Source organism: Perca flavescens, chromosome 13 (genome assembly GCF_004354835.1).
Source record: "Perca flavescens isolate YP-PL-M2 chromosome 13, PFLA_1.0, whole genome shotgun sequence".
NCBI classification, from domain to species: domain Eukaryota; kingdom Metazoa; phylum Chordata; class Actinopteri; order Perciformes; family Percidae; genus Perca; species Perca flavescens.
The window spans coordinates 35,737,560-35,759,387 of NC_041343.1; the positions used below are offsets into that span (position 1 = coordinate 35,737,560).

The 21,828-nt window shown below is 41.7% G+C and overlaps 2 protein-coding genes across 3 annotated transcripts in view; both read left to right on the forward strand.

The window, feature by feature from the left end:
• zgc:110540 (deoxynucleoside kinase) overlaps positions 1 to 642 on the forward strand; it is a 10,333-nt gene extending 9,691 nt beyond the window's left edge. For both annotated transcript variants that reach the window (XM_028595561.1, XM_028595562.1), the window contains one exon: positions 348 to 642. In XM_028595561.1, coding sequence (XP_028451362.1) covers positions 348 to 374 — 27 coding nt within the window. In that variant the 3' untranslated portion in view covers positions 375 to 642. The remainder of the gene's footprint in view (positions 1 to 347) is intronic.
• A 10,358-nt stretch (positions 643 to 11,000) lies between these two features.
• The window catches only part of oatx (organic anion transporter X), a 34,417-nt gene continuing 23,589 nt past the window's right edge, over positions 11,001 to 21,828 (forward strand). The window contains exons 1-5 of the mRNA XM_028596094.1: positions 11,001 to 11,027; positions 11,435 to 11,626; positions 11,769 to 11,842; positions 12,184 to 12,313; positions 12,417 to 12,520. Coding sequence (XP_028451895.1) covers positions 11,001 to 11,027; positions 11,435 to 11,626; positions 11,769 to 11,842; positions 12,184 to 12,313; positions 12,417 to 12,520 — 527 coding nt within the window. The remainder of the gene's footprint in view (positions 11,028 to 11,434; positions 11,627 to 11,768; positions 11,843 to 12,183; positions 12,314 to 12,416; positions 12,521 to 21,828) is intronic.

Sequence of the window (21,828 nt, forward strand, 5' to 3'; positions counted from 1 at the left end):
TGACATGTCTTACATATTCTACTGATGTTATTATTATTATTATTATTATTATTATTATTATTGTTATTATTATTATTATTTAGGGGACTTTAACCTGACATGTCTTACATATTCTACTGATGTTATTATTATTATTATTATTATTATTATTATTATTATTATTATTATTTAGGGGACTTTAACCTGACATGTCTTACATATTCTACTGATGTTATTATTATTATTATTATTATTATTATTGTTATTATTATTATTATTTAGGGGACTTTAACCTGACATGTCTTACATATTCTACTGATGTTATTTTGGATGTTTGTCAGAGCGTTGTGATCTGTTTCCTCCCGCAGGTCCGAGACCTACTCTCCACGCTGTAGACCAATCACAGCTCGGCTCGTCCCCACGCTGTAGACCAATCACAGCTCGGCTCGTCCCCACGCTGTAGACCAATCACAGCTCGGCTCGTCCCCACGCTGTAGACCAATCACAGCTCGGCTCGTCTGATTGGACCACCCTGTTACTTTGTAAATGTTTTTCTTGATGAATTTTTGACTGATTTTAATGCAGAACTCCAGTTCTCTCTTCCTGTATATTTTATATTTTTGTAGATACAATGTGTGTGTGTGTGTGTGTGTGTGTGTGTGTGTGTGTGTGTGTGTGTGTGTGTGTGTGTGTGTGTGTGTGTGTGTGTGTGTGTGTGTGTGTGTGTGTGTGTGTGTGTGTGTGTGTGTGTGTGTGTGTGTACTTGAATTAGTTTGATATTTATACTTCAGTCTCATCATCCTCTCAGAGGGAAGAAGAACTGTAAGGCTGGTTTATCCTGACTTTGAGGGTGTAAGTGAACACACCACGGTGCTTTCATGCTCACACAGTTACATTTGTTTTCTCAGCTGGAATAAAGAAACTCAGACTGACTGAAATGCTCCGTTTGTGAGATTTTATTTCCCTCCGACGAGACACCAAACTTAATCAGTGGTTTTAGTAACAATCCCAGACATGGACTCATTATTAAATTAAGACTCTTCGTGGGAAAATGTCTATTTGTTTTATTCATACTTAGTTTTGTCCCGTTGTGCCGTTCTACATGCTGCTCATGCTCTTATTTTGAAAGGTTTTAACATCCTAACAGCTAAACAGTATTAAAATAATCTGAGTTTTACAGCGATCTAAAGCAGCATACTAAACTTCCCCATTAAATTACGTTAGTTTTATCTACAAAGAATTACAAGAAGTCTGGTCTTCTTTAGTCTACATCCTTAAAGATAGGAGTCTTTCCTCCAGATGTCCGTCCCCTTCCTCTGTCTCTGTGTCGGGGTTCTAACCTCCGGTGGATTTGTGAGGACTATGGTTAACTGCTCCTCAGATCTCTGCAGGGTGAATCCAGACAGCTAGCTAGACTGTCTGTCTGTCTGTCTGTCTGTCTGTCTAACCGCTAGCTAGACTGTCTGTCTGTCTATCTGTCTGTCTGTCTGTCTAACAGCTAGCTAGACTATCTGTCTCTGTCAACAGCTTGCTAGACTATCTGTCTATCTATCTATCTGTCTGTCTGTCTGTCTGTCTGTGGAAAGCTGTGTGGACTAGACAGACCCTCCTCCACAGCTCTGTGGAGGAGGGTCTGTGCATGCAAGACTGTATTCTTCAACATCAACATGTACGTTACACTTTACTAGTTGAGAGTAAACGGGGGTAACCCTCTCTTCAGAACTCAAACCTCCTGTGGAGCCATTCTGATGCTACCAACCATCACCTCCCGTTAGCATCCCATTGACTCCCATCCATTCTGATGCTACCAACCATCACCTCCCGTTAGCATCCCATTGACTCCCATTCATTCTGATGCTACCAACCATCACCTCCCGTTAGCATCCCATTGACTCCCATTCATTCTGATGCTACCAACCATCACCTCCCGTTAGCATCCCATTGACTCCCATCCATTCTGATGCTACCAACCATCACCTCCCGTTAGCATCCCATTGACTCCCATCCATTCTGATGCTACCAACCATCACCTCCCGTTAGCATCCCATTGACTCCCATTCATTCTGATGCTACCAAGCCATCACCTCCTGTTAGCATCCCATTGACTCCCATTCATTTTGACGTCACTTTGACAGTGAATAACTTTACATCTGAAGCGTTTAAAGACTCTATTTGAACGTTGTTTATTTCTAAAGAAACACGACAATGTATAAAAGGCTCCATCACCTTGTAGCTCACGTTATGGCTCCGTAGCAGACGCTTTAATAACAATAGGCTAACGATTGGGTCATAACCACGAGACTTACTGTCACACAGTAGAGGAATTACCGTATAGTACAGGAGAAGCTCACAGGCAGTTTGGACTTCCATTAGCTGTTTAGGTTTAATTACTAATGTTAACTAGCATGTTAGTGATCAATAATTACTAATGTTAACTAGCATGTTAGTGATCAGTAATTACTAATGTTAACTAGCATGTTAGTGATCAATAATTACTAATGTTAATTAGCATGTTAGTGATCAGTAATTACTAATGTTAATTAGCATGTTAGTGATCAGTAATTACTAATGTTAACTAGCATGTTAGTGATCAGTAATTACTAATGTTAACTAGCATGTTAGTGATCAGTAATTACTAATGTTAATTAGCATGTTAGTGATCAGTAATTACTAATGTTAACTAGCATGTTAGTGATCAGTAATTACTAATGTTAACTAGCATGTTAGTGATCAGTAATTACTAATGTTAATTAGCATGTTAGTGATCAGTAATTACTAATGTTAACTAGCATGTTAGTGATCAATAATTACTAATGTTAACTAGCATGTTAGTGATCAGTAATTACTAATGTTAACTAGCATGTTAGTGATCAGTAATTACTAATGTTAACTAGCATGTTAGTGATCAATAATTACTAATGTTAACTAGCATGTTAGTGATCAGTAATTACTAATGTTAACTAGCATGTTAGTGATCAGTAATTACTAATGTTAACTAGCATGTTAGTGATCAGTAATTACTAATGTTAACTAGCATGTTAGTGATCAGTAATTAGCCTGTGTCTATGTTATCTCCTTACATACACCTACACTCTCCGTCTCTGTAAGATTGGGAATGATTGAGATTTATTAGATATTAGTTTATTAACGTTAGTTTATTTTGTAATTTGCAGGTATGTAGAGATCTTTAAAAGACATGTTATTGTTGGAATTAATACACCTACACAAGTGGTTATGTGTATGTTGTTGTAGTACGGTTGCCATCTTATGGTCATAATGTGCAAAAAATAGTTTTTCCAATAGTTCAAACGTGATTTAGAAGGAACATTCAAACATGATCTTTGACCAGTTTTGACAGCTCTTATGTGTAGTGGATTGATCAGGTGAGATGAAAAATGAAACAAGCCTTTGGTGTGCCTGTCACAGTCTTTGTTTCCCTCACTCTTGTTTCCAGCTGAACAGCCAATCCGATGAATCGGTTGTTCCCAAAAAAATACGCAGACTAGACCGTCAGCTTGGAGTGTCTGGGCCTTAAAGGGTGTCTGCTCAAACCAACAGGCCTTAAAGGTGTGATAGAATGATTATATAGGGTATTTATCATGTTAAAGGGGTGATAGAATGATTATATAGGGTATTTATCACGTTAAAGGGGTGATAGAATGATTATATAGGGTATTTATCATGTTAAAGGGGTGATAGAATGATTATATAGGGTATTTATCACGTTAAAGGGGTGATAGAATGATTATATAGGGTATTTATCACGTTAAAGGGGTGATAGAATGATTATATAGGGTATTTATCACGTTAAAGGGGTGATAGAATGATTATATAGGGTATTTATCATGTTAAAGGGGTGATAGAATGATTATATAGGGTATTTATCATGTTAAAGGGGTGATAGAATGATTATATAGGGTATTTATCATGTTAAAGGGGTGATAGAATGATTATATAGAGTATTTATCACGTTAAAGGGGTGATAGAATGATTATATAGGGTATTTATCATGTTAAAGGGGTGATAGAATGATTATATAGGGTATTTATCACGTTAAAGGGGTGATAGAATGATTATATAGGGTATTTATCATGTTAAAGGGGTGATAGAATGATTATATAGGGTATTTATCACGTTAAAGGGGTGATAGAATGATTATATAGGGTATTTATCACGTTAAAGGGGTGATAGAATGATTATATAGGGTATTTATCACGTTAAAGGGGTGGTAGAATGATTATATAGGGTATTTATCACGTTAAAGGGGTGATAGAATGAGTATAGAATGATTATATAGGGTATTTATCGTGTTAAAGGGGTGATAGAATGATTATATAGGGTATTTATCACGTTAAAGGGGTGATAGAATGAGTATAGAATGATTATATAGGGTATTTATCGTGTTAAAGGGGTGATAGAATGAGTATAGAATGATTATATAGGGTATTTATCGTGTTAAAGGGGTGATAGAATGATTATATAGGGTATTTATCATGTTAAAGGGGTGATAGAATGATTATATAGGGTATTTATCACGTTAAAGGGGTGATAGAATGATTATATAGGGTATTTATCACGTTAAAGGGGTGATAGAATGATTATATAGGGTATTTATCACGTTAAAGGGGTGATAGAATGATTATATAGGGTATTTATCACGTTAAAGGGGTGATAGAATGATTATATAGGGTATTTATCACGTTAAAGGGGTGATAGAATGATTATATAGGGTATTTATCATGTTAAAGGGGTGATAGAATGATTATATAGGGTATTTATCATGTTAAAGGGGTGATAGAATGATTATATAGAGTATTTATCACGTTAAAGGGGTGATAGAATGATTATATAGGGTATTTATCATGTTAAAGGGGTGATAGAATGATTATATAGGGTATTTATCATGTTAAAGGGGTGATAGAATGATTATATAGGGTATTTATCATGTTAAAGGGGTGATAGAATGATTATATAGAGTATTTATCACGTTAAAGGGGTGATAGAATGATTATATAGGGTATTTATCATGTTAAAGGGGTGATAGAATGATTATATAGGGTATTTATCATGTTAAAGGGGTGATAGAATGATTATATAGGGTATTTATCATGTTAAAGGGGTGATAGAATGATTATATAGGGCATTTATCATGTTAAAGGGGTGATAGAATGATTATATAGGGTATTTATCATGTTAAAGGGGTGATAGAATGATTATATAGGGCATTTATCATGTTAAAGGGGTGATAGAATGATTATATAGGGCATTTCACACTGTTCCTTAAGGTCTCCTAATGGGGTCTGTAACAGTGGTTGGGCTGAACATGGCCTGGTGGATATTTTATTGGCCCTTATCCATCCCTGTGTTTTGTTCAGTTTTATGAAAATGTATGTCTAATTGCAAATTTGGTAAGACGGTGTCGGAGTTCAGCGGCGGTGTTGCTGCCTCGCCGCCCGGCCTTCCTCCACAGACCCCGGCCTGCTGTGAGCTGATTGAGCTCCGGCAGCCCACAGCACCTCATACCCGCGCTATGTCTCCGTTTGGACTAATGGACTACTACCAAACACCGCCGCCCTGACAGAGCTCCAGGGCCTGCAGCTCCCCTCTTCCTGCTAAATGGCCCGTGTGAGAGAGCGCGGTCAGCGAGCTTGTTACACCAGCAATCTCTTACCACGTTACACACAATGTCACGCCACTTATACAACATCTACCTAAATGTCTTATAAAGCTAACAACGGTGTCCGATTTCAAGTTAATGAATATTTGTGAGCTGTAAGGGTTTTGTTAGCTGCGACTGTCCCTTCAATCCTATGTGTACAGATAGCAGCTAGTTAGCTTCATTCTGGGTCATAATTCAAGCTCGCTGACCGCGCTTTCACTCACATACAGCTAGCAGCAAGAGGGGAGCTGCAGGCCCTGGAGCTCTGTCAGAGCAGCGGCATTTAGTGGTCCATGAGCGCAAAACGGTGACTTTGCGCAGGTATGGAGTATGAAGTCGTGACGGAGCTCCGAGTACCTCACAGCAGGCCGGGCTCTGTGAAGGAAGGCAGGCCGGGCGGCGAGGCAGCAACACAGGCAGCACCGGCGCTGAAGTCCGACACACAGTCGGACAGAATTTGCAATTAGACATTTTTAGTAAAACGACCCATATTTGAGCTTTACATAGTTGATTTCTCGCATAAAAAAGTCTCAGAAGTGAATTTAACGGTAAAGTAGCAGATGAACCATGTATACAATTTCTAAGATCTGCACGACCTAGATTCAGAAGACTAACTGATCTCAGGTCAGTTGTGTAGTCTATGTAAATGTTGAGGCGTGACAAAGAGAGAGACTAGAGCCAAATGAGGAGGAGCCGCAATAGTTGACGTCAGCTATGGGGCTCGTTGAGATTCGCCCATTTTCAGAGGCAGTTTCAAATAGTGAGATTTGCAGAGAAAAGAGGTGTCAATGGGATTTAGAGGTTCTATGTATGTCCTAGTTACCCACTAAACTGTCATTATTCAACTATGACAAGGTAAAATCAGTTTTGCATTCTATCACCCCTTTAAAGGGTGTCGGCTCAAAACCAGCAGGACTTTGACCCGGGGGCCGTAAGTGTCCCGTGTGAAAACGTAACTTTCAGTGACCTTTCAGACCGTTTGTTTCTTCTCTTCAACACACGACTCAGTCACTGATTTAGCTGTTAACGTTTTTAACAGATGGCTTACAAGGGTTGATGGAGCAGAAAAGAAAACTTCTTATATTCACAGTCTCAACTTTCATGTTCTCACACCGTTCCATAGTTTAATTTTGTTTCTTTTCACCTTTGAATGAAGTAGTGATTATTTACATGGAGTTTGGTGTGTTTTACGATGATAAATTAGTGATTATTTACATGGAGTTTGGTGTGTTTTGCGATGATAAATTAGTGATTATTTACATGGAGTTTGGTGTGTTTTGCGATGATAAATTAGTGATTATTTACATGGAGTTTGGTGGGTTTGGGACCACGGGGGAAGAGGGTGCAGTTCCCCTCTAAATGAGACGCTACAGGCCCTGTGTGTAACAAGCGTCAGACATGAATCCTCCATGTTTTTTCTGAATGAAATGTATAAATCACGCTGTGAATGATATCTGAACAAACACTTTCTATAGGTGTGCAGATGTGAATGAAAAAGAAAAGGTGTGCAGGTCAGTTAGCGTCTGTTTAACTCTTCAGTTAATCTTTAACATTTAAACTGTTAAACAAGATGTTTGACACGGAAACATGTTGAGTCACGATGAACACACACGCACACACACAGACACACACACAGACACACAGACAGACAGACAGACAGACAGACAGACAGACAGACCGACACGAATAACCCAATAAAACGTAAGACCTTGACCTGAGGATTGATTATTGATCATCACGAACATTTTGAAGAGGAGCGACAGCAGATCACTGTCTTAAATATATTTATCATAGTATTAATAGTTCTGCAGATGTGTGTCTGTGTGTGTGCATGTGCGTGTGTGTATATGTCTATATATGTGTGTGTGTGTGTGTGTGTGTGTGTGTGTGTGTGTGTTCATCGTCTGGTCTGAAACCTGCTGAGTCGTTTGTTGTTTGAATCTCTCCGGGAGAGAAAAAGTGAAGCGACTCAGCGAGGAGCGAGGACACGAAAACAAACTGGGGCCGAGTTTATAACGAGTCACCAACTCTGCACGCCGTCTGACGAGGTTAACAGAGTTTATAACGAGTCACCAAGCTGATCAGTGATACATTTGTATATAAAATGACTCAAAGAGGAAAGACTGAATGATTTAATTGATCTTCAATATCAAAGAGAGAGAGACAGAGTTGTTGCTGATTTCCATCAGCTGTTCTACAGTCTGCATCCTGAACCTGTAGGCACATGTGTAGGTTTCCCTGTTGTACTCGGCGCTTCAACAATACTGGGTCAATATGCATGCTGATAAAGCCACTCAGAGTTGACAGAGAAAAAAGGAGAGAGGGAGGGGGAGAATGAGAGAGAGGGGGAGAATGAGAGAGATTAAGCTCAACCATTAACTGAAAACAAGATTGTTAAGCCAAGAAAAGCAGAGGGTCAGTTATGTTTCAGTGTCTCTCAACCACTTAGCTACATTCAGTCATCTGTTTTCTGCTGCTCCACACTTTTGTTTCTCCACTAGTGCATCTCTCTCCGTCCATCCATCTCTCCGTCCATCCATCTCTCCGTCCACGTGTCCATCCGTCTGACTGTAAGTAGACTTTCTAACCCTAACATTTTACAGAGAAAATCCTGTTTGTTCTGTTTCATTCAGCTACTGTAATCCTTTAAGAACTCTCACCAGACTCCATTCAAACATTTCACCTTTCTACAGTTCACTTTCTAACCACTGCTCCAGCACTTCTGTATTACTTATATACTACTATAACTATATCTAGAAGACCAGCACGTCTTTATTACTAATATACTACTATAACTATATCTACTGGCACAGCAGGAAGACCAGCACGTCTTTATTACTAATATACTACTATAACTATATCTACTGGCACAGCAGGAAGACCAGCACGTCTTTATTACTAATATACTACTATAACTATATCTACTGGCACAGCAAGACGGCCAGTTAAACCTCCAGCACTTCTGTATTATAATATACTACTATAACTTAATATACTGGTACAGCAGGAAGACCAGCACGTCTGTATTATAATATACTACTATAACTATATATACTGGTACAGCAAGACGGCCAGTTAAACCTCCAGCACTTCTGTATTATAATATACTACTATAACTTAATATACTGGTACAGCAGGAAGACCAGCACGTCTGTATTATAATATACTACTATAACTATATATACTGGTACAGCAAGACGGCCAGTTAAACCTCCAGCACTTCTGTATTATAATATACTACTATAACTTAATATACTGGTACAGCAGGAAGACCAGTACGTCTGTATTATAATATACTACTATAACTATATATACTGGCACAGCAGGACAGCCAGTTTAGTATAGTTATAGAGTTTGTAATAGTTATAGAGTTTGTAATAGTTTTAGAATTTGTAATAGTTTTATAGTTTGTAATAGTTAATAATTTAGAGTTTGTAATAGTTTAGAGTTTGTAATAGTTTTAGATTTTGTAATAGTTTTATAGTTTGGAATAGTTTAGAGTTTGGAATAGTTTGTAATAGTTTTAGATTTTGTAATAGTTTTAGATTTTGTAATAGTTTTAGAGTTTGTAATAGTTTTAGAGTTTGTAATAGTTTTATATTATGTAATAGTTTAGAGTTTGGAATAGTTTTAGATTTTGTAAAAGTTTTAGATTTTGTAATCGTTTTAAATTTTGTAATAGTTTTAGATTTTGTAATAGTTTAGAGTTTGGAATAGTTTGTAATAGTTTTAGATTTTGTAATAGTTTTAGATTTTGTAATAGTTTTAGAGTTTGGAATAGTTTTATATTATGTAATAGTTTAGAGTTTGGAATAGTTTTAGATTTTGTAAAAGTTTTAGATTTTGTAATAGTTTTAAATTTTGTAATAGTTTTAGATTTTGTAATAGTTTAGAGTTTGGAATAGTTTGGAATAGTTTTAGATTTTGTAATAGTTTTAGAGTTTGTAATAGTTTTAGAGTTTGTAATAGTTTTAGATTTTGTAATAGTTTTAGATTTTGTAATAGTTTTAGATTTTGTAATAGTTTAGAGTTTGTAATAGTTTGGAATAGTTTAGAGTTTGGAATAGTTTGGAATAGTTTTAGATTTTGTAATAGTTTTAGATTTTGTAATAGTTTAGAGTTTGTAATAGTTTAGAGTTTGTAATAGTTTAGAGTTTGTAATAGTTTTATAGTTTGTAATAGTTTTAGATTTTGTAATAGTTTAGATTTTGTAATAGTTTTATATTTTGTAATAGTTTTAGATTTTGTAATAGTTTTATATTTTGTAATAGTTTAGAGTTTGGAATAGTTTTAGATTTTGTAATAGTTTAGAGTTTGGAATAGTTTTAGATTTTGTAATAGTTTAGAGTTTGGAATAGTTTTAGAGTCTGGAATAGTTTTAGATTTTGTAATAGTTTAGAGTTTGGAATAGTTTAGAGTTTGTAATAGTTTTATATTTTGTAATAGTTTAGAGTTTGGAATAGTTTTAGATTTTGTAATAGTTTTATATTTTGTAATAGTTTAGAGTTTGTAATAGTTTTATATTTTGTAATAGTTTTATATTTTGTAATAGTTTAGAGTTTGGAATAGTTTTAGATTTTGTAATAGTTTAGAGTTTGGAATAGTTTTAGATTTTGTAATAGTTTAGAGTTTGGAATAGTTTTAGAGTCTGGAATACTTTTATATTTTGTAATAGTTTAGAGTTTGTAATAGTTTCAGATTTTGTAATAGTTTTATATTTTGTAATAGTTTAGAGTTTGGAATAGTTTAGAGTTTGGAATAGTTTTATATTTTGTAATAGTTTTATATTTTGTAATAGTTTTAGATTTTGGAATAGTTTTAGAGTGTGTAATAGTTTTAGATTTTGTAATAGTTTTAGATTTTGTAATAGTTTTAGATTTTGGAATAGTTTAGAGTTTGGAATAGTTTAGAGTTTGGAATAGTTTAGAGTTTGGAATAGTTTTATAGTTTGGAATAGTTTTAGGTTTTGTAATAGTTTAGAGTTTGGAATAGTTTTAGGTTTTGTAATAGTTTAGAGTTTGGAATAGTTTTAGGTTTTGTAATAGTTTAGAGTTTGGAATAGTTTTAGATTTTGGAATAGTTTTAAAGTTTCTGGAGTGAGTCGACATTCATTCATTCTAATGTAATTATTTTTTATAATTTCTTTTGTTCTCAGGTTTTTTCTGATGGAAATTATTAATAATATATATTATTATTAATAAATATTATTAATAATACATGTTATTAATGACTGATCACCTGTTGATGGACCGGCACATCGGAGGAGGAGCTAACAAAAAAGACTGTATTAATATTTAATATGTGTAAGTTTTAGAAGAAAAATATCAAAACAACATAAAAACAATCAGACTGAAGAGAGAAGATGGGCTTCGCTGACCTGCTGGAGGAGGTGAGACACGTTACTCAACTACTCTGATTACTCTCTTGTGTACTCTGATTGCTCTCATGTACTCTGATTACTCTCATGTACCTGTCCAAGTAAACCAGGAGTTATCAATGATGTTTTATTTAAAATGTAATACTGGATCACAAAATGGCATCTTTCATCTCCACTGCTACGTTTTGGTTTAAAAAAGGAATATCTTCTGCTACATTTCCTCCTCTCATTCCCCCTGCTATGGTGTTTCCCCCTCTCATTCCCCCTGCTCTGGTATCTCCCCCTCTCATTCCCCCTGCTCTGGTGTTGCCCCCTCTTATTCCCCCTGCTCTGGTGTTTCCCACTCTCATTCCCCCATTAAACCATGTGCCCCCCCTCCCTCCCTGAGCAGGTGTCTGATACATGTCCCCCCTCCCCAGGTGGGCGGGTTCGGTAGGTACCAGTGGCTCCACGTGACCCTGATCAGTTTACCAGGTCTGTTGATGGCCAGTCAGAACCTGCTCAACAACTTTGTCTCAGGAATCCCTGCCCACCACTGCCGCCTGCCGGCCAATCACAGCCTCTACAGCCTGTCGGCCAATCACAGCCTCCACAACCTGTCTCTCTACCAGGTAACCTGTCATATTTAATGTCCTTGCACATTGAGTCCAAAGTTTACGTCCTTACTGTAAAAAACACATTAACCTGATTGGTCTGTATGATGGATGAACCTGATTGGTCTTTAAGATGGATGAACCTGATTGGTTGTTGCAGGTGGATGAGAAGCAGCTCCTGAAAGCGTTCATCCCTCTGGACTCTTCAGGAACTAGACTGGACCGCTGCAGGAGGTAAACGGTGCTGTCCTCTCTGCGTTGCATCGTGTTGATTTTTTTTTAACCTTTATTTATTCAGAGAAGATTCACTGCGAGGCAGCCTCTCTTTTGCAGGAACGCCCTGATCACATTCACACAGTTACACATTCATACTGGAAGCTGCCCAGTACAACCACAGTCTGATCTGATCACATTCATACTGGAAGCTGCCCAGTACAACCACAGTCTGATCTGATCACATTCATACTGGAAGCTGCCCAGTACCACCACAGTCTGATCTGCTAGCCACTGATCAGCATCGTGTTGATGATTAAACTCCCCGTGACTCACTTCCTGTTTGGCTGGTTGTTGTTCAGGTATGTGGAGCCTCAGTGGCAGCTGTTAGCTTCTAACGGCTCAGCTAACGGTAGCGAGCTGCAGACGGAGGGCTGTTTGGACGGATGGACTTTCGAGAGCTCCGAGTTCCTCGCCACCACCGTCTCCGAGGTAACCACAACAAACCTGCAATCCTTTACGAGGTTGTAGTGACTGTCTGTCTCTCTCCCTGTCTGTCTCTCTGAACCTGTCTCTCTCCCTGTCTGTCTCTCAGTGGGAGCTGGTGTGTTCTCTGCGTCCTCTGAAACAGATGATTCAGAGCATCTATATGGGCGGAGTTTTAACCGGCGCCATCATCTACGGCGGCCTTTCAGACAGGTGAGACAGACATTTAACCACGGTGGCCTTTCAGACAGGTGAGACAGGTGAGAAAGACATTTAACCACGGCGGCCTTTCAGACAGGTGAGACAGACATTTAACCACGGTGGCCTTTCAGACAGGTGAGACAGACATTTAACCACAGTGGCCTTTCAGACAGGTGAGACAGACATTTAACCACGGTGGCCTTTCAGACAGGTGAGACAGACATTTAACCACGGTGGCCTTTCAGACAGGTGAGACAGGTGAGACAGGTGAGACAGACATTTAACCACGGTGGCCTTTCAGACAGGTGAGACAGGTGAGAGACATTTAACCACAGTGGCCTTTCAGACAGGCGAGACAGACATTTAACCACAGTGGCCTTTCAGACAGGTGAGACAGACATTTAACCACAGTGGCCTTTCAGACAGGTGAGACAGACATTTAACCACGGCGGCCTTTCAGACAGGTGAGACAGACATTTAACCACGGCGGCCTTTCAGACAGGTGAGACAGACATTTAACCACGGTGGCCTTTCAGACAGGTGAGACAGACATTTAACCACAGTGGCCTTTCAGACAGGTGAGACAGGTGAAACAGACATTTAACCACGGTGGCCTTTCAGACAGGTGAGACAGGTGAGACAGACATTTAACCACGGTGGCCTTTCAGACAGGTGAGACAGACATTTAACCACGGTGGCCTTTCAGACAGGTGAGACAGGTGAGAAAGACATTTAACCACAGTGGCCTTTCAGACAGGCGAGACAGACATTTAACCACAGTGGCCTTTCAGACAGGTGAGACAGACATTTAACCACAGCGGCCTTTCAGACAGGTGAGACAGACATTTAACCACGGTGGCCTTTCAGACAGGTGAGACAGACATTTAACCACGGTGGCCTTTCAGACAGGTGAGACAGACATTTAACCACAGTGGCCTTTCAGACAGGTGAGACAGACATTTAACCACAGTGGCCTTTCAGACAGGTGAGACAGACATTTAACCACAGTGGCCTTTCAGACAGGTGAGACAGACATTTAACCACAGTGGCCTTTCAGACAGGTGAGACAGACATTTAACCACAGTGGCCTTTCAGACAGGTGAGACAGACATTTAACCACGGCGGCCTTTCAGACAGGCGAGACAGACATTTAACCACAGTGGCCTTTCAGACAGGTGAGACAGACATTTAACCACAGCGGCCTTTCAGACAGGTGAGACAGACATTTAACCACAGTGGCCTTTCAGACAGGTGAGACAGACATTTAACCACAGTGGCCTTTCAGACAGGTGAGACAGACATTTAACCACAGTGGCCTTTCAGACAGGTGAGACAGACATTTAACCACAGTGGCCTTTCAGACAGGTGAGACAGACATTTAACCACAGTGGCCTTTCAGACAGGTGAGACAGACATTTAACCACAGTGGCCTTTCAGACAGGTGAGACAGACATTTAACCACAGTGGCCTTTCAGACAGGTGAGACAGACATTTAACCACGGCGGCCTTTCAGACAGGTGAGACAGACATTTAACCACGGCGGCCTTTCAGACAGGTGAGACAGACATTTAACCACGGTGGCCTTTCAGACAGGTGAGACAGACATTTAACCACAGTGGCCTTTCAGACAGGTGAGACAGGTGAGACAGGTGAGACAGACATTTAACCACGGTGGCCTTTCAGACAGGTGAGACAGACATTTAACCACGGTGGCCTTTCAGACAGGTGAGACAGACATTTAACCACAGTGGCCTTTCAGACAGGTGAGACAGGTGAGACAGACATTTAACCACGGTGGCCTTTCAGACAGGTGAGACAGACATTTAACCACGGTGGCCTTTCAGACAGGTGAGACAGGTGAGAAAGACATTTAACCACAGTGGCCTTTCAGACAGGCGAGACAGACATTTAACCACAGTGGCCTTTCAGACAGGTGAGACAGACATTTAACCACAGCGGCCTTTCAGACAGGTGAGACAGACATTTAACCACGGTGGCCTTTCAGACAGGTGAGACAGACATTTAACCACAGTGGCCTTTCAGACAGGTGAGACAGACATTTAACCACAGTGGCCTTTCAGACAGGTGAGACAGACATTTAACCACAGTGGCCTTTCAGACAGGTGAGACAGACATTTAACCACAGTGGCCTTTCAGACAGGTGAGACAGACATTTAACCACGGTGGCCTTTCAGACAGGTGAGACAGACATTTAACCACGGTGGCCTTTCAGACAGGTGAGACAGACATTTAACCACAGTGGCCTTTCAGACAGGTGAGACAGACATTTAACCACAGTGGCCTTTCAGACAGGTGAGACAGACATTTAACCACAGTGGCCTTTCAGACAGGTGAGACAGACATTTAACCACAGTGGCCTTTCAGACAGGTGAGACAGACATTTAACCACGGTGGCCTTTCAGACAGGTGAGACTGACATTTAACCACGGTGGCCTTTCAGACAGGTGAGACTGACATTTAACCACGGTGGCCTTTCAGACAGGTGAGACAGACATTTAACCACGGTGGCCTTTCAGACAGGTGAGACAGGTGAGAGACATTTAACCACAGTGGCCTTTCAGACAGGCGAGACAGACATTTAACCACAGTGGCCTTTCAGACAGGTGAGACAGACATTTAACCACGGTGGCCTTTCAGACAGGTGAGACAGACATTTAACCACAGTGGCCTTTCAGACAGGTGAGACAGACATTTAACCACAGTGGCCTTTCAGACAGGTGAGACAGACATTTAACCACAGTGGCCTTTCAGACAGGTGAGACAGACATTTAACCACAGTGGCCTTTCAGACAGGTGAGACAGACATTTAACCACGGTGGCCTTTCAGACAGGTGAGACAGACATTTAACCACGGTGTCCTTTCAGACAGGTGAGACAGACATTTAACCACGGCGGCCTTTCAGACAGGTGAGACAGACATTTAACCACGGTGGCCTTTCAGACAGGTGAGACAGACATTTAACCACAGTGGCCTTTCAGACAGGTGAGACAGGTGAGACAGGTGAGACAGACATTTAACCACGGCGGCCTTTCAGACAGGTGAGACAGACATTTAACCACGGCGGCCTTTCAGACAGGTGAGACAGACATTAAACCACGGTAGCCTTTCAGACAGGTGAGACAGGTGAGACAGACATTTAACCACGGCGGCCTTTCAGACAGGTGAGACAGACATTTAACCACGGCGGCCTTTCAGACAGGTGAGACAGACATTTAACCACGGTGGCCTTTCAGACAGGTGAGACAGACATTTAACCACACTGGCCTTTCAGACAGGTGAGACAGGTGAGACAGACATTTAACCACGGTTGCCTTTCAGACAGGTGAGACAGACATTTAACCACGGTGGCCTTTCAGACAGGTGAGACTGACATTTAACCACGGTGGCCTTTCAGACAGGTGAGACAGACATTTAACCACGGTGGCCTTTCAGACAGACAGGTGGCCTTTCAGACAGGTGAGAGACATTTAACCACAGTGGCCTTTCAGACAGGCGAGACAGACATTTAACCACAGTGGCCTTTCAGACAGGTGAGACAGACATTTAACCACAGTGGCCTTTCAGACAGGTGAGACAGACATTTAACCACGGCGGCCTTCAGACAGGTGAGACAGACATTTAACCACAGTGGCCTTTCAGACAGGTGAGACAGACATTTAACCACGGTGGCCTTTCAGACAGGTGAGACAGGTGAGACAGACATTTAACCACGGCGGCCTTTCAGACAGGTGAGACAGACATTTAACCATGGCGGCCTTTCAGACAGGTGAGACAGACATTTAACCACGGTAGCCTTTCAGACAGGTGAGACAGACATTTAACCACGGCGGCCTTTCAGACAGGTGAGACAGACATTTAACCACGGTGGCCTTTCAGACAGGTGAGACAGACATTTAACCACAGTGGCCTTTCAGACAGGTGAGACAGGTGAGACAGACATTTAACCACGGTGGCCTTTCAGACAGGTGAGACAGACATTTAACCACGGTGGCCTTTCAGACAGGTGAGACTGACATTTAACCACGGTGGCCTTTCAGACAGGTGAGACAGGTGAGACAGACATTTAACCACAGCAGCCTTTCAGACAGGTGAGACAGACATTTAACCACAGCAGCCTTTCAGACAGGTGAGACAGACATTTTACCACGGTGGCCTTTAGGACAGGTGAGACAGGTGAGACAGACATTTAACCACGGTGGCCTTTAGGACAGGTGAGACAGACATTTAATCACAGCAGCCTTTCAGACAGGTGAGACAGACATTTAACCACAGCAGCCTTTCAGACAGGTGAGACAGACATTTAACCACGGTGGCCTTTAGGACAGGTGAGACAGACATTTAACCACGGTGGCCTTTAGGACAGGTGAGACAGGTGAGACAGACATTTAACCACAGCAGCCTTTCAGACAGGTGAGACAGACATTTAACCACAGCAGCCTTTCAGACAGGTGAGACAGACATTTAACTATGGTGGCCTTTCAGACAGGTGAGACAGACATTTTACCACAGCAGCCTTTTAGGACAGGTGAGACAGACATTTAATCACAGCAGCCTTTCAGACAGGTGAGACAGACATTTTACCACAGCAGCCTTTCAGACAGGTGAGACAGACATTTAACCACGGTGGCCAGGTTAGGACAGGTGAGACAGGTGAGACAGACATTTAACCACAGCAGCCTTTCAGACAGGTGAGACAGACATTTAACTATGGTGGCCTTTCAGACAGGTGAGACAGACATTTTACCACGGTGGCCTTTAGGACAGGTGAGACAGACATTTAACCACGGTGGCCTTTAGGACAGGTGAGACAGACATTTAATCACAGCAGCCTTTCAGACAGGTGAGACAGACATTTAATCACAGCAGCCTTTCAGACAGGTGAGACAGACATTTAACCACGGCGGCCTTTCAGACAGGTGAGACAGACATTTAACCACGGTGGCCTTTCAGACAGGTGAGACAGACATTTAACCACAGCAGCCTTTCAGACAGGTGAGACAGGTGAGACAGGTGAGACAGACATTTAACCACGGCGGCCTTTCAGACAGGTGAGACAGACATTTAACCACGGCGGCCTTTCAGACAGGTGAGACAGACATTAAACCACGGTAGCCTTTCAGACAGGTGAGACAGGTGAGACAGACATTTAACCACGGCGGCCTTTCAGACAGGTGAGACAGACATTTAACCACGGCGGCCTTTCAGACAGGTGAGACAGACATTTAACCACGGTGGCCTTTCAGACAGGTGAGACAGACATTTAACCACACTGGCCTTTCAGACAGGTGAGACAGGTGAGACAGACATTTAACCACGGTTGCCTTTCAGACAGGTGAGACAGACATTTAACCACGGTGGCCTTTCAGACAGGTGAGACTGACATTTAACCACGGTGGCCTTTCAGACAGGTGAGACAGACATTTAACCACGGTGGCCTTTCAGACAGGTGAGACAGGTGAGAGACATTTAACCACAGTGGCCTTTCAGACAGGCGAGACAGACATTTAACCACAGTGGCCTTTCAGACAGGTGAGACAGACATTTAACCACAGTGGCCTTTCAGACAGGTGAGACAGACATTTAACCACGGCGGCCTTTCAGACAGGTGAGACAGACATTTAACCACAGTGGCCTTTCAGACAGGTGAGACAGACATTTAACCACGGTGGCCTTTCAGACAGGTGAGACAGGTGAGACAGACATTTAACCACGGCGGCCTTTCAGACAGGTGAGACAGACATTTAACCATGGCGGCCTTTCAGACAGGTGAGACAGACATTTAACCACGGTAGCCTTTCAGACAGGTGAGACAGACATTTAACCACGGCGGCCTTTCAGACAGGTGAGACAGACATTTAACCACGGTGGCCTTTCAGACAGGTGAGACAGACATTTAACCACAGTGGCCTTTCAGACAGGTGAGACAGGTGAGACAGACATTTAACCACGGTGGCCTTTCAGACAGGTGAGACAGACATTTAACCACGGTGGCCTTTCAGACAGGTGAGACTGACATTTAACCACGGTGGCCTTTCAGACAGGTGAGACAGGTGAGACAGACATTTAACCACAGCAGCCTTTCAGACAGGTGAGACAGACATTTAACCACAGCAGCCTTTCAGACAGGTGAGACAGACATTTTACCACGGTGGCCTTTAGGACAGGTGAGACAGGTGAGACAGACATTTAACCACGGTGGCCTTTAGGACAGGTGAGACAGACATTTAATCACAGCAGCCTTTCAGACAGGTGAGACAGACATTTAACCACAGCAGCCTTTCAGACAGGTGAGACAGACATTTAACCACGGTGGCCTTTAGGACAGGTGAGACAGACATTTAACCACGGTGGCCTTTAGGACAGGTGAGACAGGTGAGACAGACATTTAACCACAGCAGCCTTTCAGACAGGTGAGACAGACATTTAACCACAGCAGCCTTTCAGACAGGTGAGACAGACATTTAACTATGGTGGCCTTTCAGACAGGTGAGACAGACATTTTACCACGGTGGCCTTTAGGACAGGTGAGACAGACATTTAATCACAGCAGCCTTTCAGACAGGTGAGACAGACATTTTACCACAGCAGCCTTTCAGACAGGTGAGACAGACATTTAACCACGGTGGCCTTTAGGACAGGTGAGACAGGTGAGACAGACATTTAACCACAGCAGCCTTTCAGACAGGTGAGACAGACATTTAACTATGGTGGCCTTTCAGACAGGTGAGACAGACATTTTACCACGGTGGCCTTTAGGACAGGTGAGACAGACATTTAACCACGGTGGCCTTTAGGACAGGTGAGACAGACATTTAATCACAGCAGCCTTTCAGACAGGTGAGACAGACATTTAATCACAGCAGCCTTTCAGACAGGTGAGACAGACATTTTACCATAGCAGCCTTTCAGACAGGTGAGACAGACATTTTACCACGGTGGCCTTTAGGACAGGTGAGACAGACATTTAACCACAGCAGCCTTTCAGACAGGTGAGACAGACATTTAACTATGGTGGCCTTTCAGACAGGTGAGACAGACATTTAACTATGGTGGCCTTTCAGACAGGTGAGACAGACATTTTACCACGGTGGCCTTTAGGACAGGTGAGACAGGTGAGACAGACATTTAACCACGGTGGCCTTTAGGACAGGTGAGACAGACATTTAATCACAGCAGCCTTTCAGACAGGTGAGACAGACATTTAATCACAGCAGCCTTTCAGACAGGTGAGACAGACATTTAACCACAGCAGCCTTTCAGACAGGTGAGACAGACATTTTACCACAGCAGCCTTTCAGACAGGTGAGACAGACATTTAACCACAGCAGCCTTTCAGACAGGTGAGACAGACATTTTACCACAGCAGCCTTTCAGACAGGTGAGACAGACATTTAACCACGGTGGCCTTTAGGACAGGTGAGACAGACATTTAATCACAGCAGCCTTTCAGACAGGTGAGACAGACATTTAACCACAGCAGCCTTTCAGACAGGTGAGACAGACATTTAACTATGGTGGCCTTTCAGATAGGTGAGACAAGTGAGACAGACATTTAACCACGGCAGCCTTTCAGACAGGTGAGACAGGTGAGATAGACATTTAATCACAGCAGCCTTTCAGACAGGTGAGACAGACATTTAACCACGATGAAATATGGGAAGTTTGAACCAGAAGTGGAGCGACATGTTTATGAGCATGTTTATGTTCTAGTTGCATCTTGTTCATACATTCAGTTCCCTTCAGGTCATTATATTTAAGAAAGACCCATGATTATACATGAGTTTAAAGGGGTGATAGAATGATTTTATAGGGTATTTCACACTGTTCCTTAAAGTGATGTTTCGGAGTAATTTCACCCTAGGGTCCTTTGCACCATGACCTCGAGCCAAACACCCCCCCAGAAGCTTTTTTCACCTGGGTCGAACATTGTGAGAGTTAGCGTAGAGTAGCGTTAGCAGCTGAATAGCTTAGCGCAGGGGCTAATGGACCCACGTTTGTATCTGGTAAATGACCCCACTAATAATGCCCGAAATGATACCAAACGTCTACAGTAGTACAAATAGGTTATGTACTCATAAAACGATGGATTGTAAAGTTTGTAAGTACACCAGAAGTTTATGTAAATAACACTTGCCTGCTGGCGTCTGATCTCTGCTGTTGTTGTTGCTGCAGTAAGACGAGTGATTAGGGACGTCTACAAATTACAACACCGAAAAGAGATACAACACAAATATTTTTAATTTAACTTTTTTTTTAAAGTAAGTGTTGTAGTATAACTATCAGGAGACAAGTAATAACTGAGGTAAGTTTGTAGACATAACCTTATTTAATCATTAAATTAATAAATATTTTTGTTGTATCTCTTTTCGGTCTCTTTCCCCTAACCCCTAACCTTAACCCTCATGAATATTTAGATGAGCTGCGCGCTGATTGGTTGGTTTACAACAAGCAAAGCTGAGAAGCAAAGACTCAACATGCCCAACAGCACTCAGCTCGCAGTGCTCTGTACCCAACGCACAGTCACCTTTTCTGGGGTAACTGAACCACCAACTACGGCTGACCACAAGCGGCAGCTCGCGATGAAATGTGAAAAGTGTCAGCATTCCCTGTACAGCCTGGAACACTTACAACCGTGGTTCATTTTCAATATCTTTGAAAAGCTTTCTTCTTTGTGATTCCAGTGGAAGTACACAGAGCAGCGCAGCTAAACTAGTGTCTGACATCTACGCAAGCTACATTCAGACACCAGCTGGTCTCAGACCAGTGGTCTGTATGTACATTTTGGGGCGTGACAAACGTACAGACCAGAGCCAGTTAAGGTACAGCCACCAAGTTGACCCCAACTATGAGCTTCGTTGGGATTCGCCCGTTTTTAGAGGCAGTTTCAAATAGTGAGATTTGCAGGAAAGAGGTGACATATATATATCTATATCTATATATATATATATATATATATATATATATATATATATATGGGACTTTGAGGTTCTCTGTATGTCCTATTTACCCTCCAAACTGTCGTTATTACACATCCCCTGGCCTTAACAACCAGTTATCTGTCGTCCCCTGGCCTTAGCAACATGTTGTAGGTGTACACTAAAATCAACCAATCAGAATCTGTCTGTCTCTCTCTGTCTGTCTGTCTGTCTGTCTGTCTCTCTCTCTCTCTGTCTGTCTGTCTGTCTGTCTCTCTCTCTGTCTGTCTGTCTCTCTCTCTCTCTCTGTCTTTCTCTCTCTGTCTGTCTCTCTCTCTCTCTCTCTCTCTCTCTCTGTCTCTCTTAATGGACTACAGATGGAA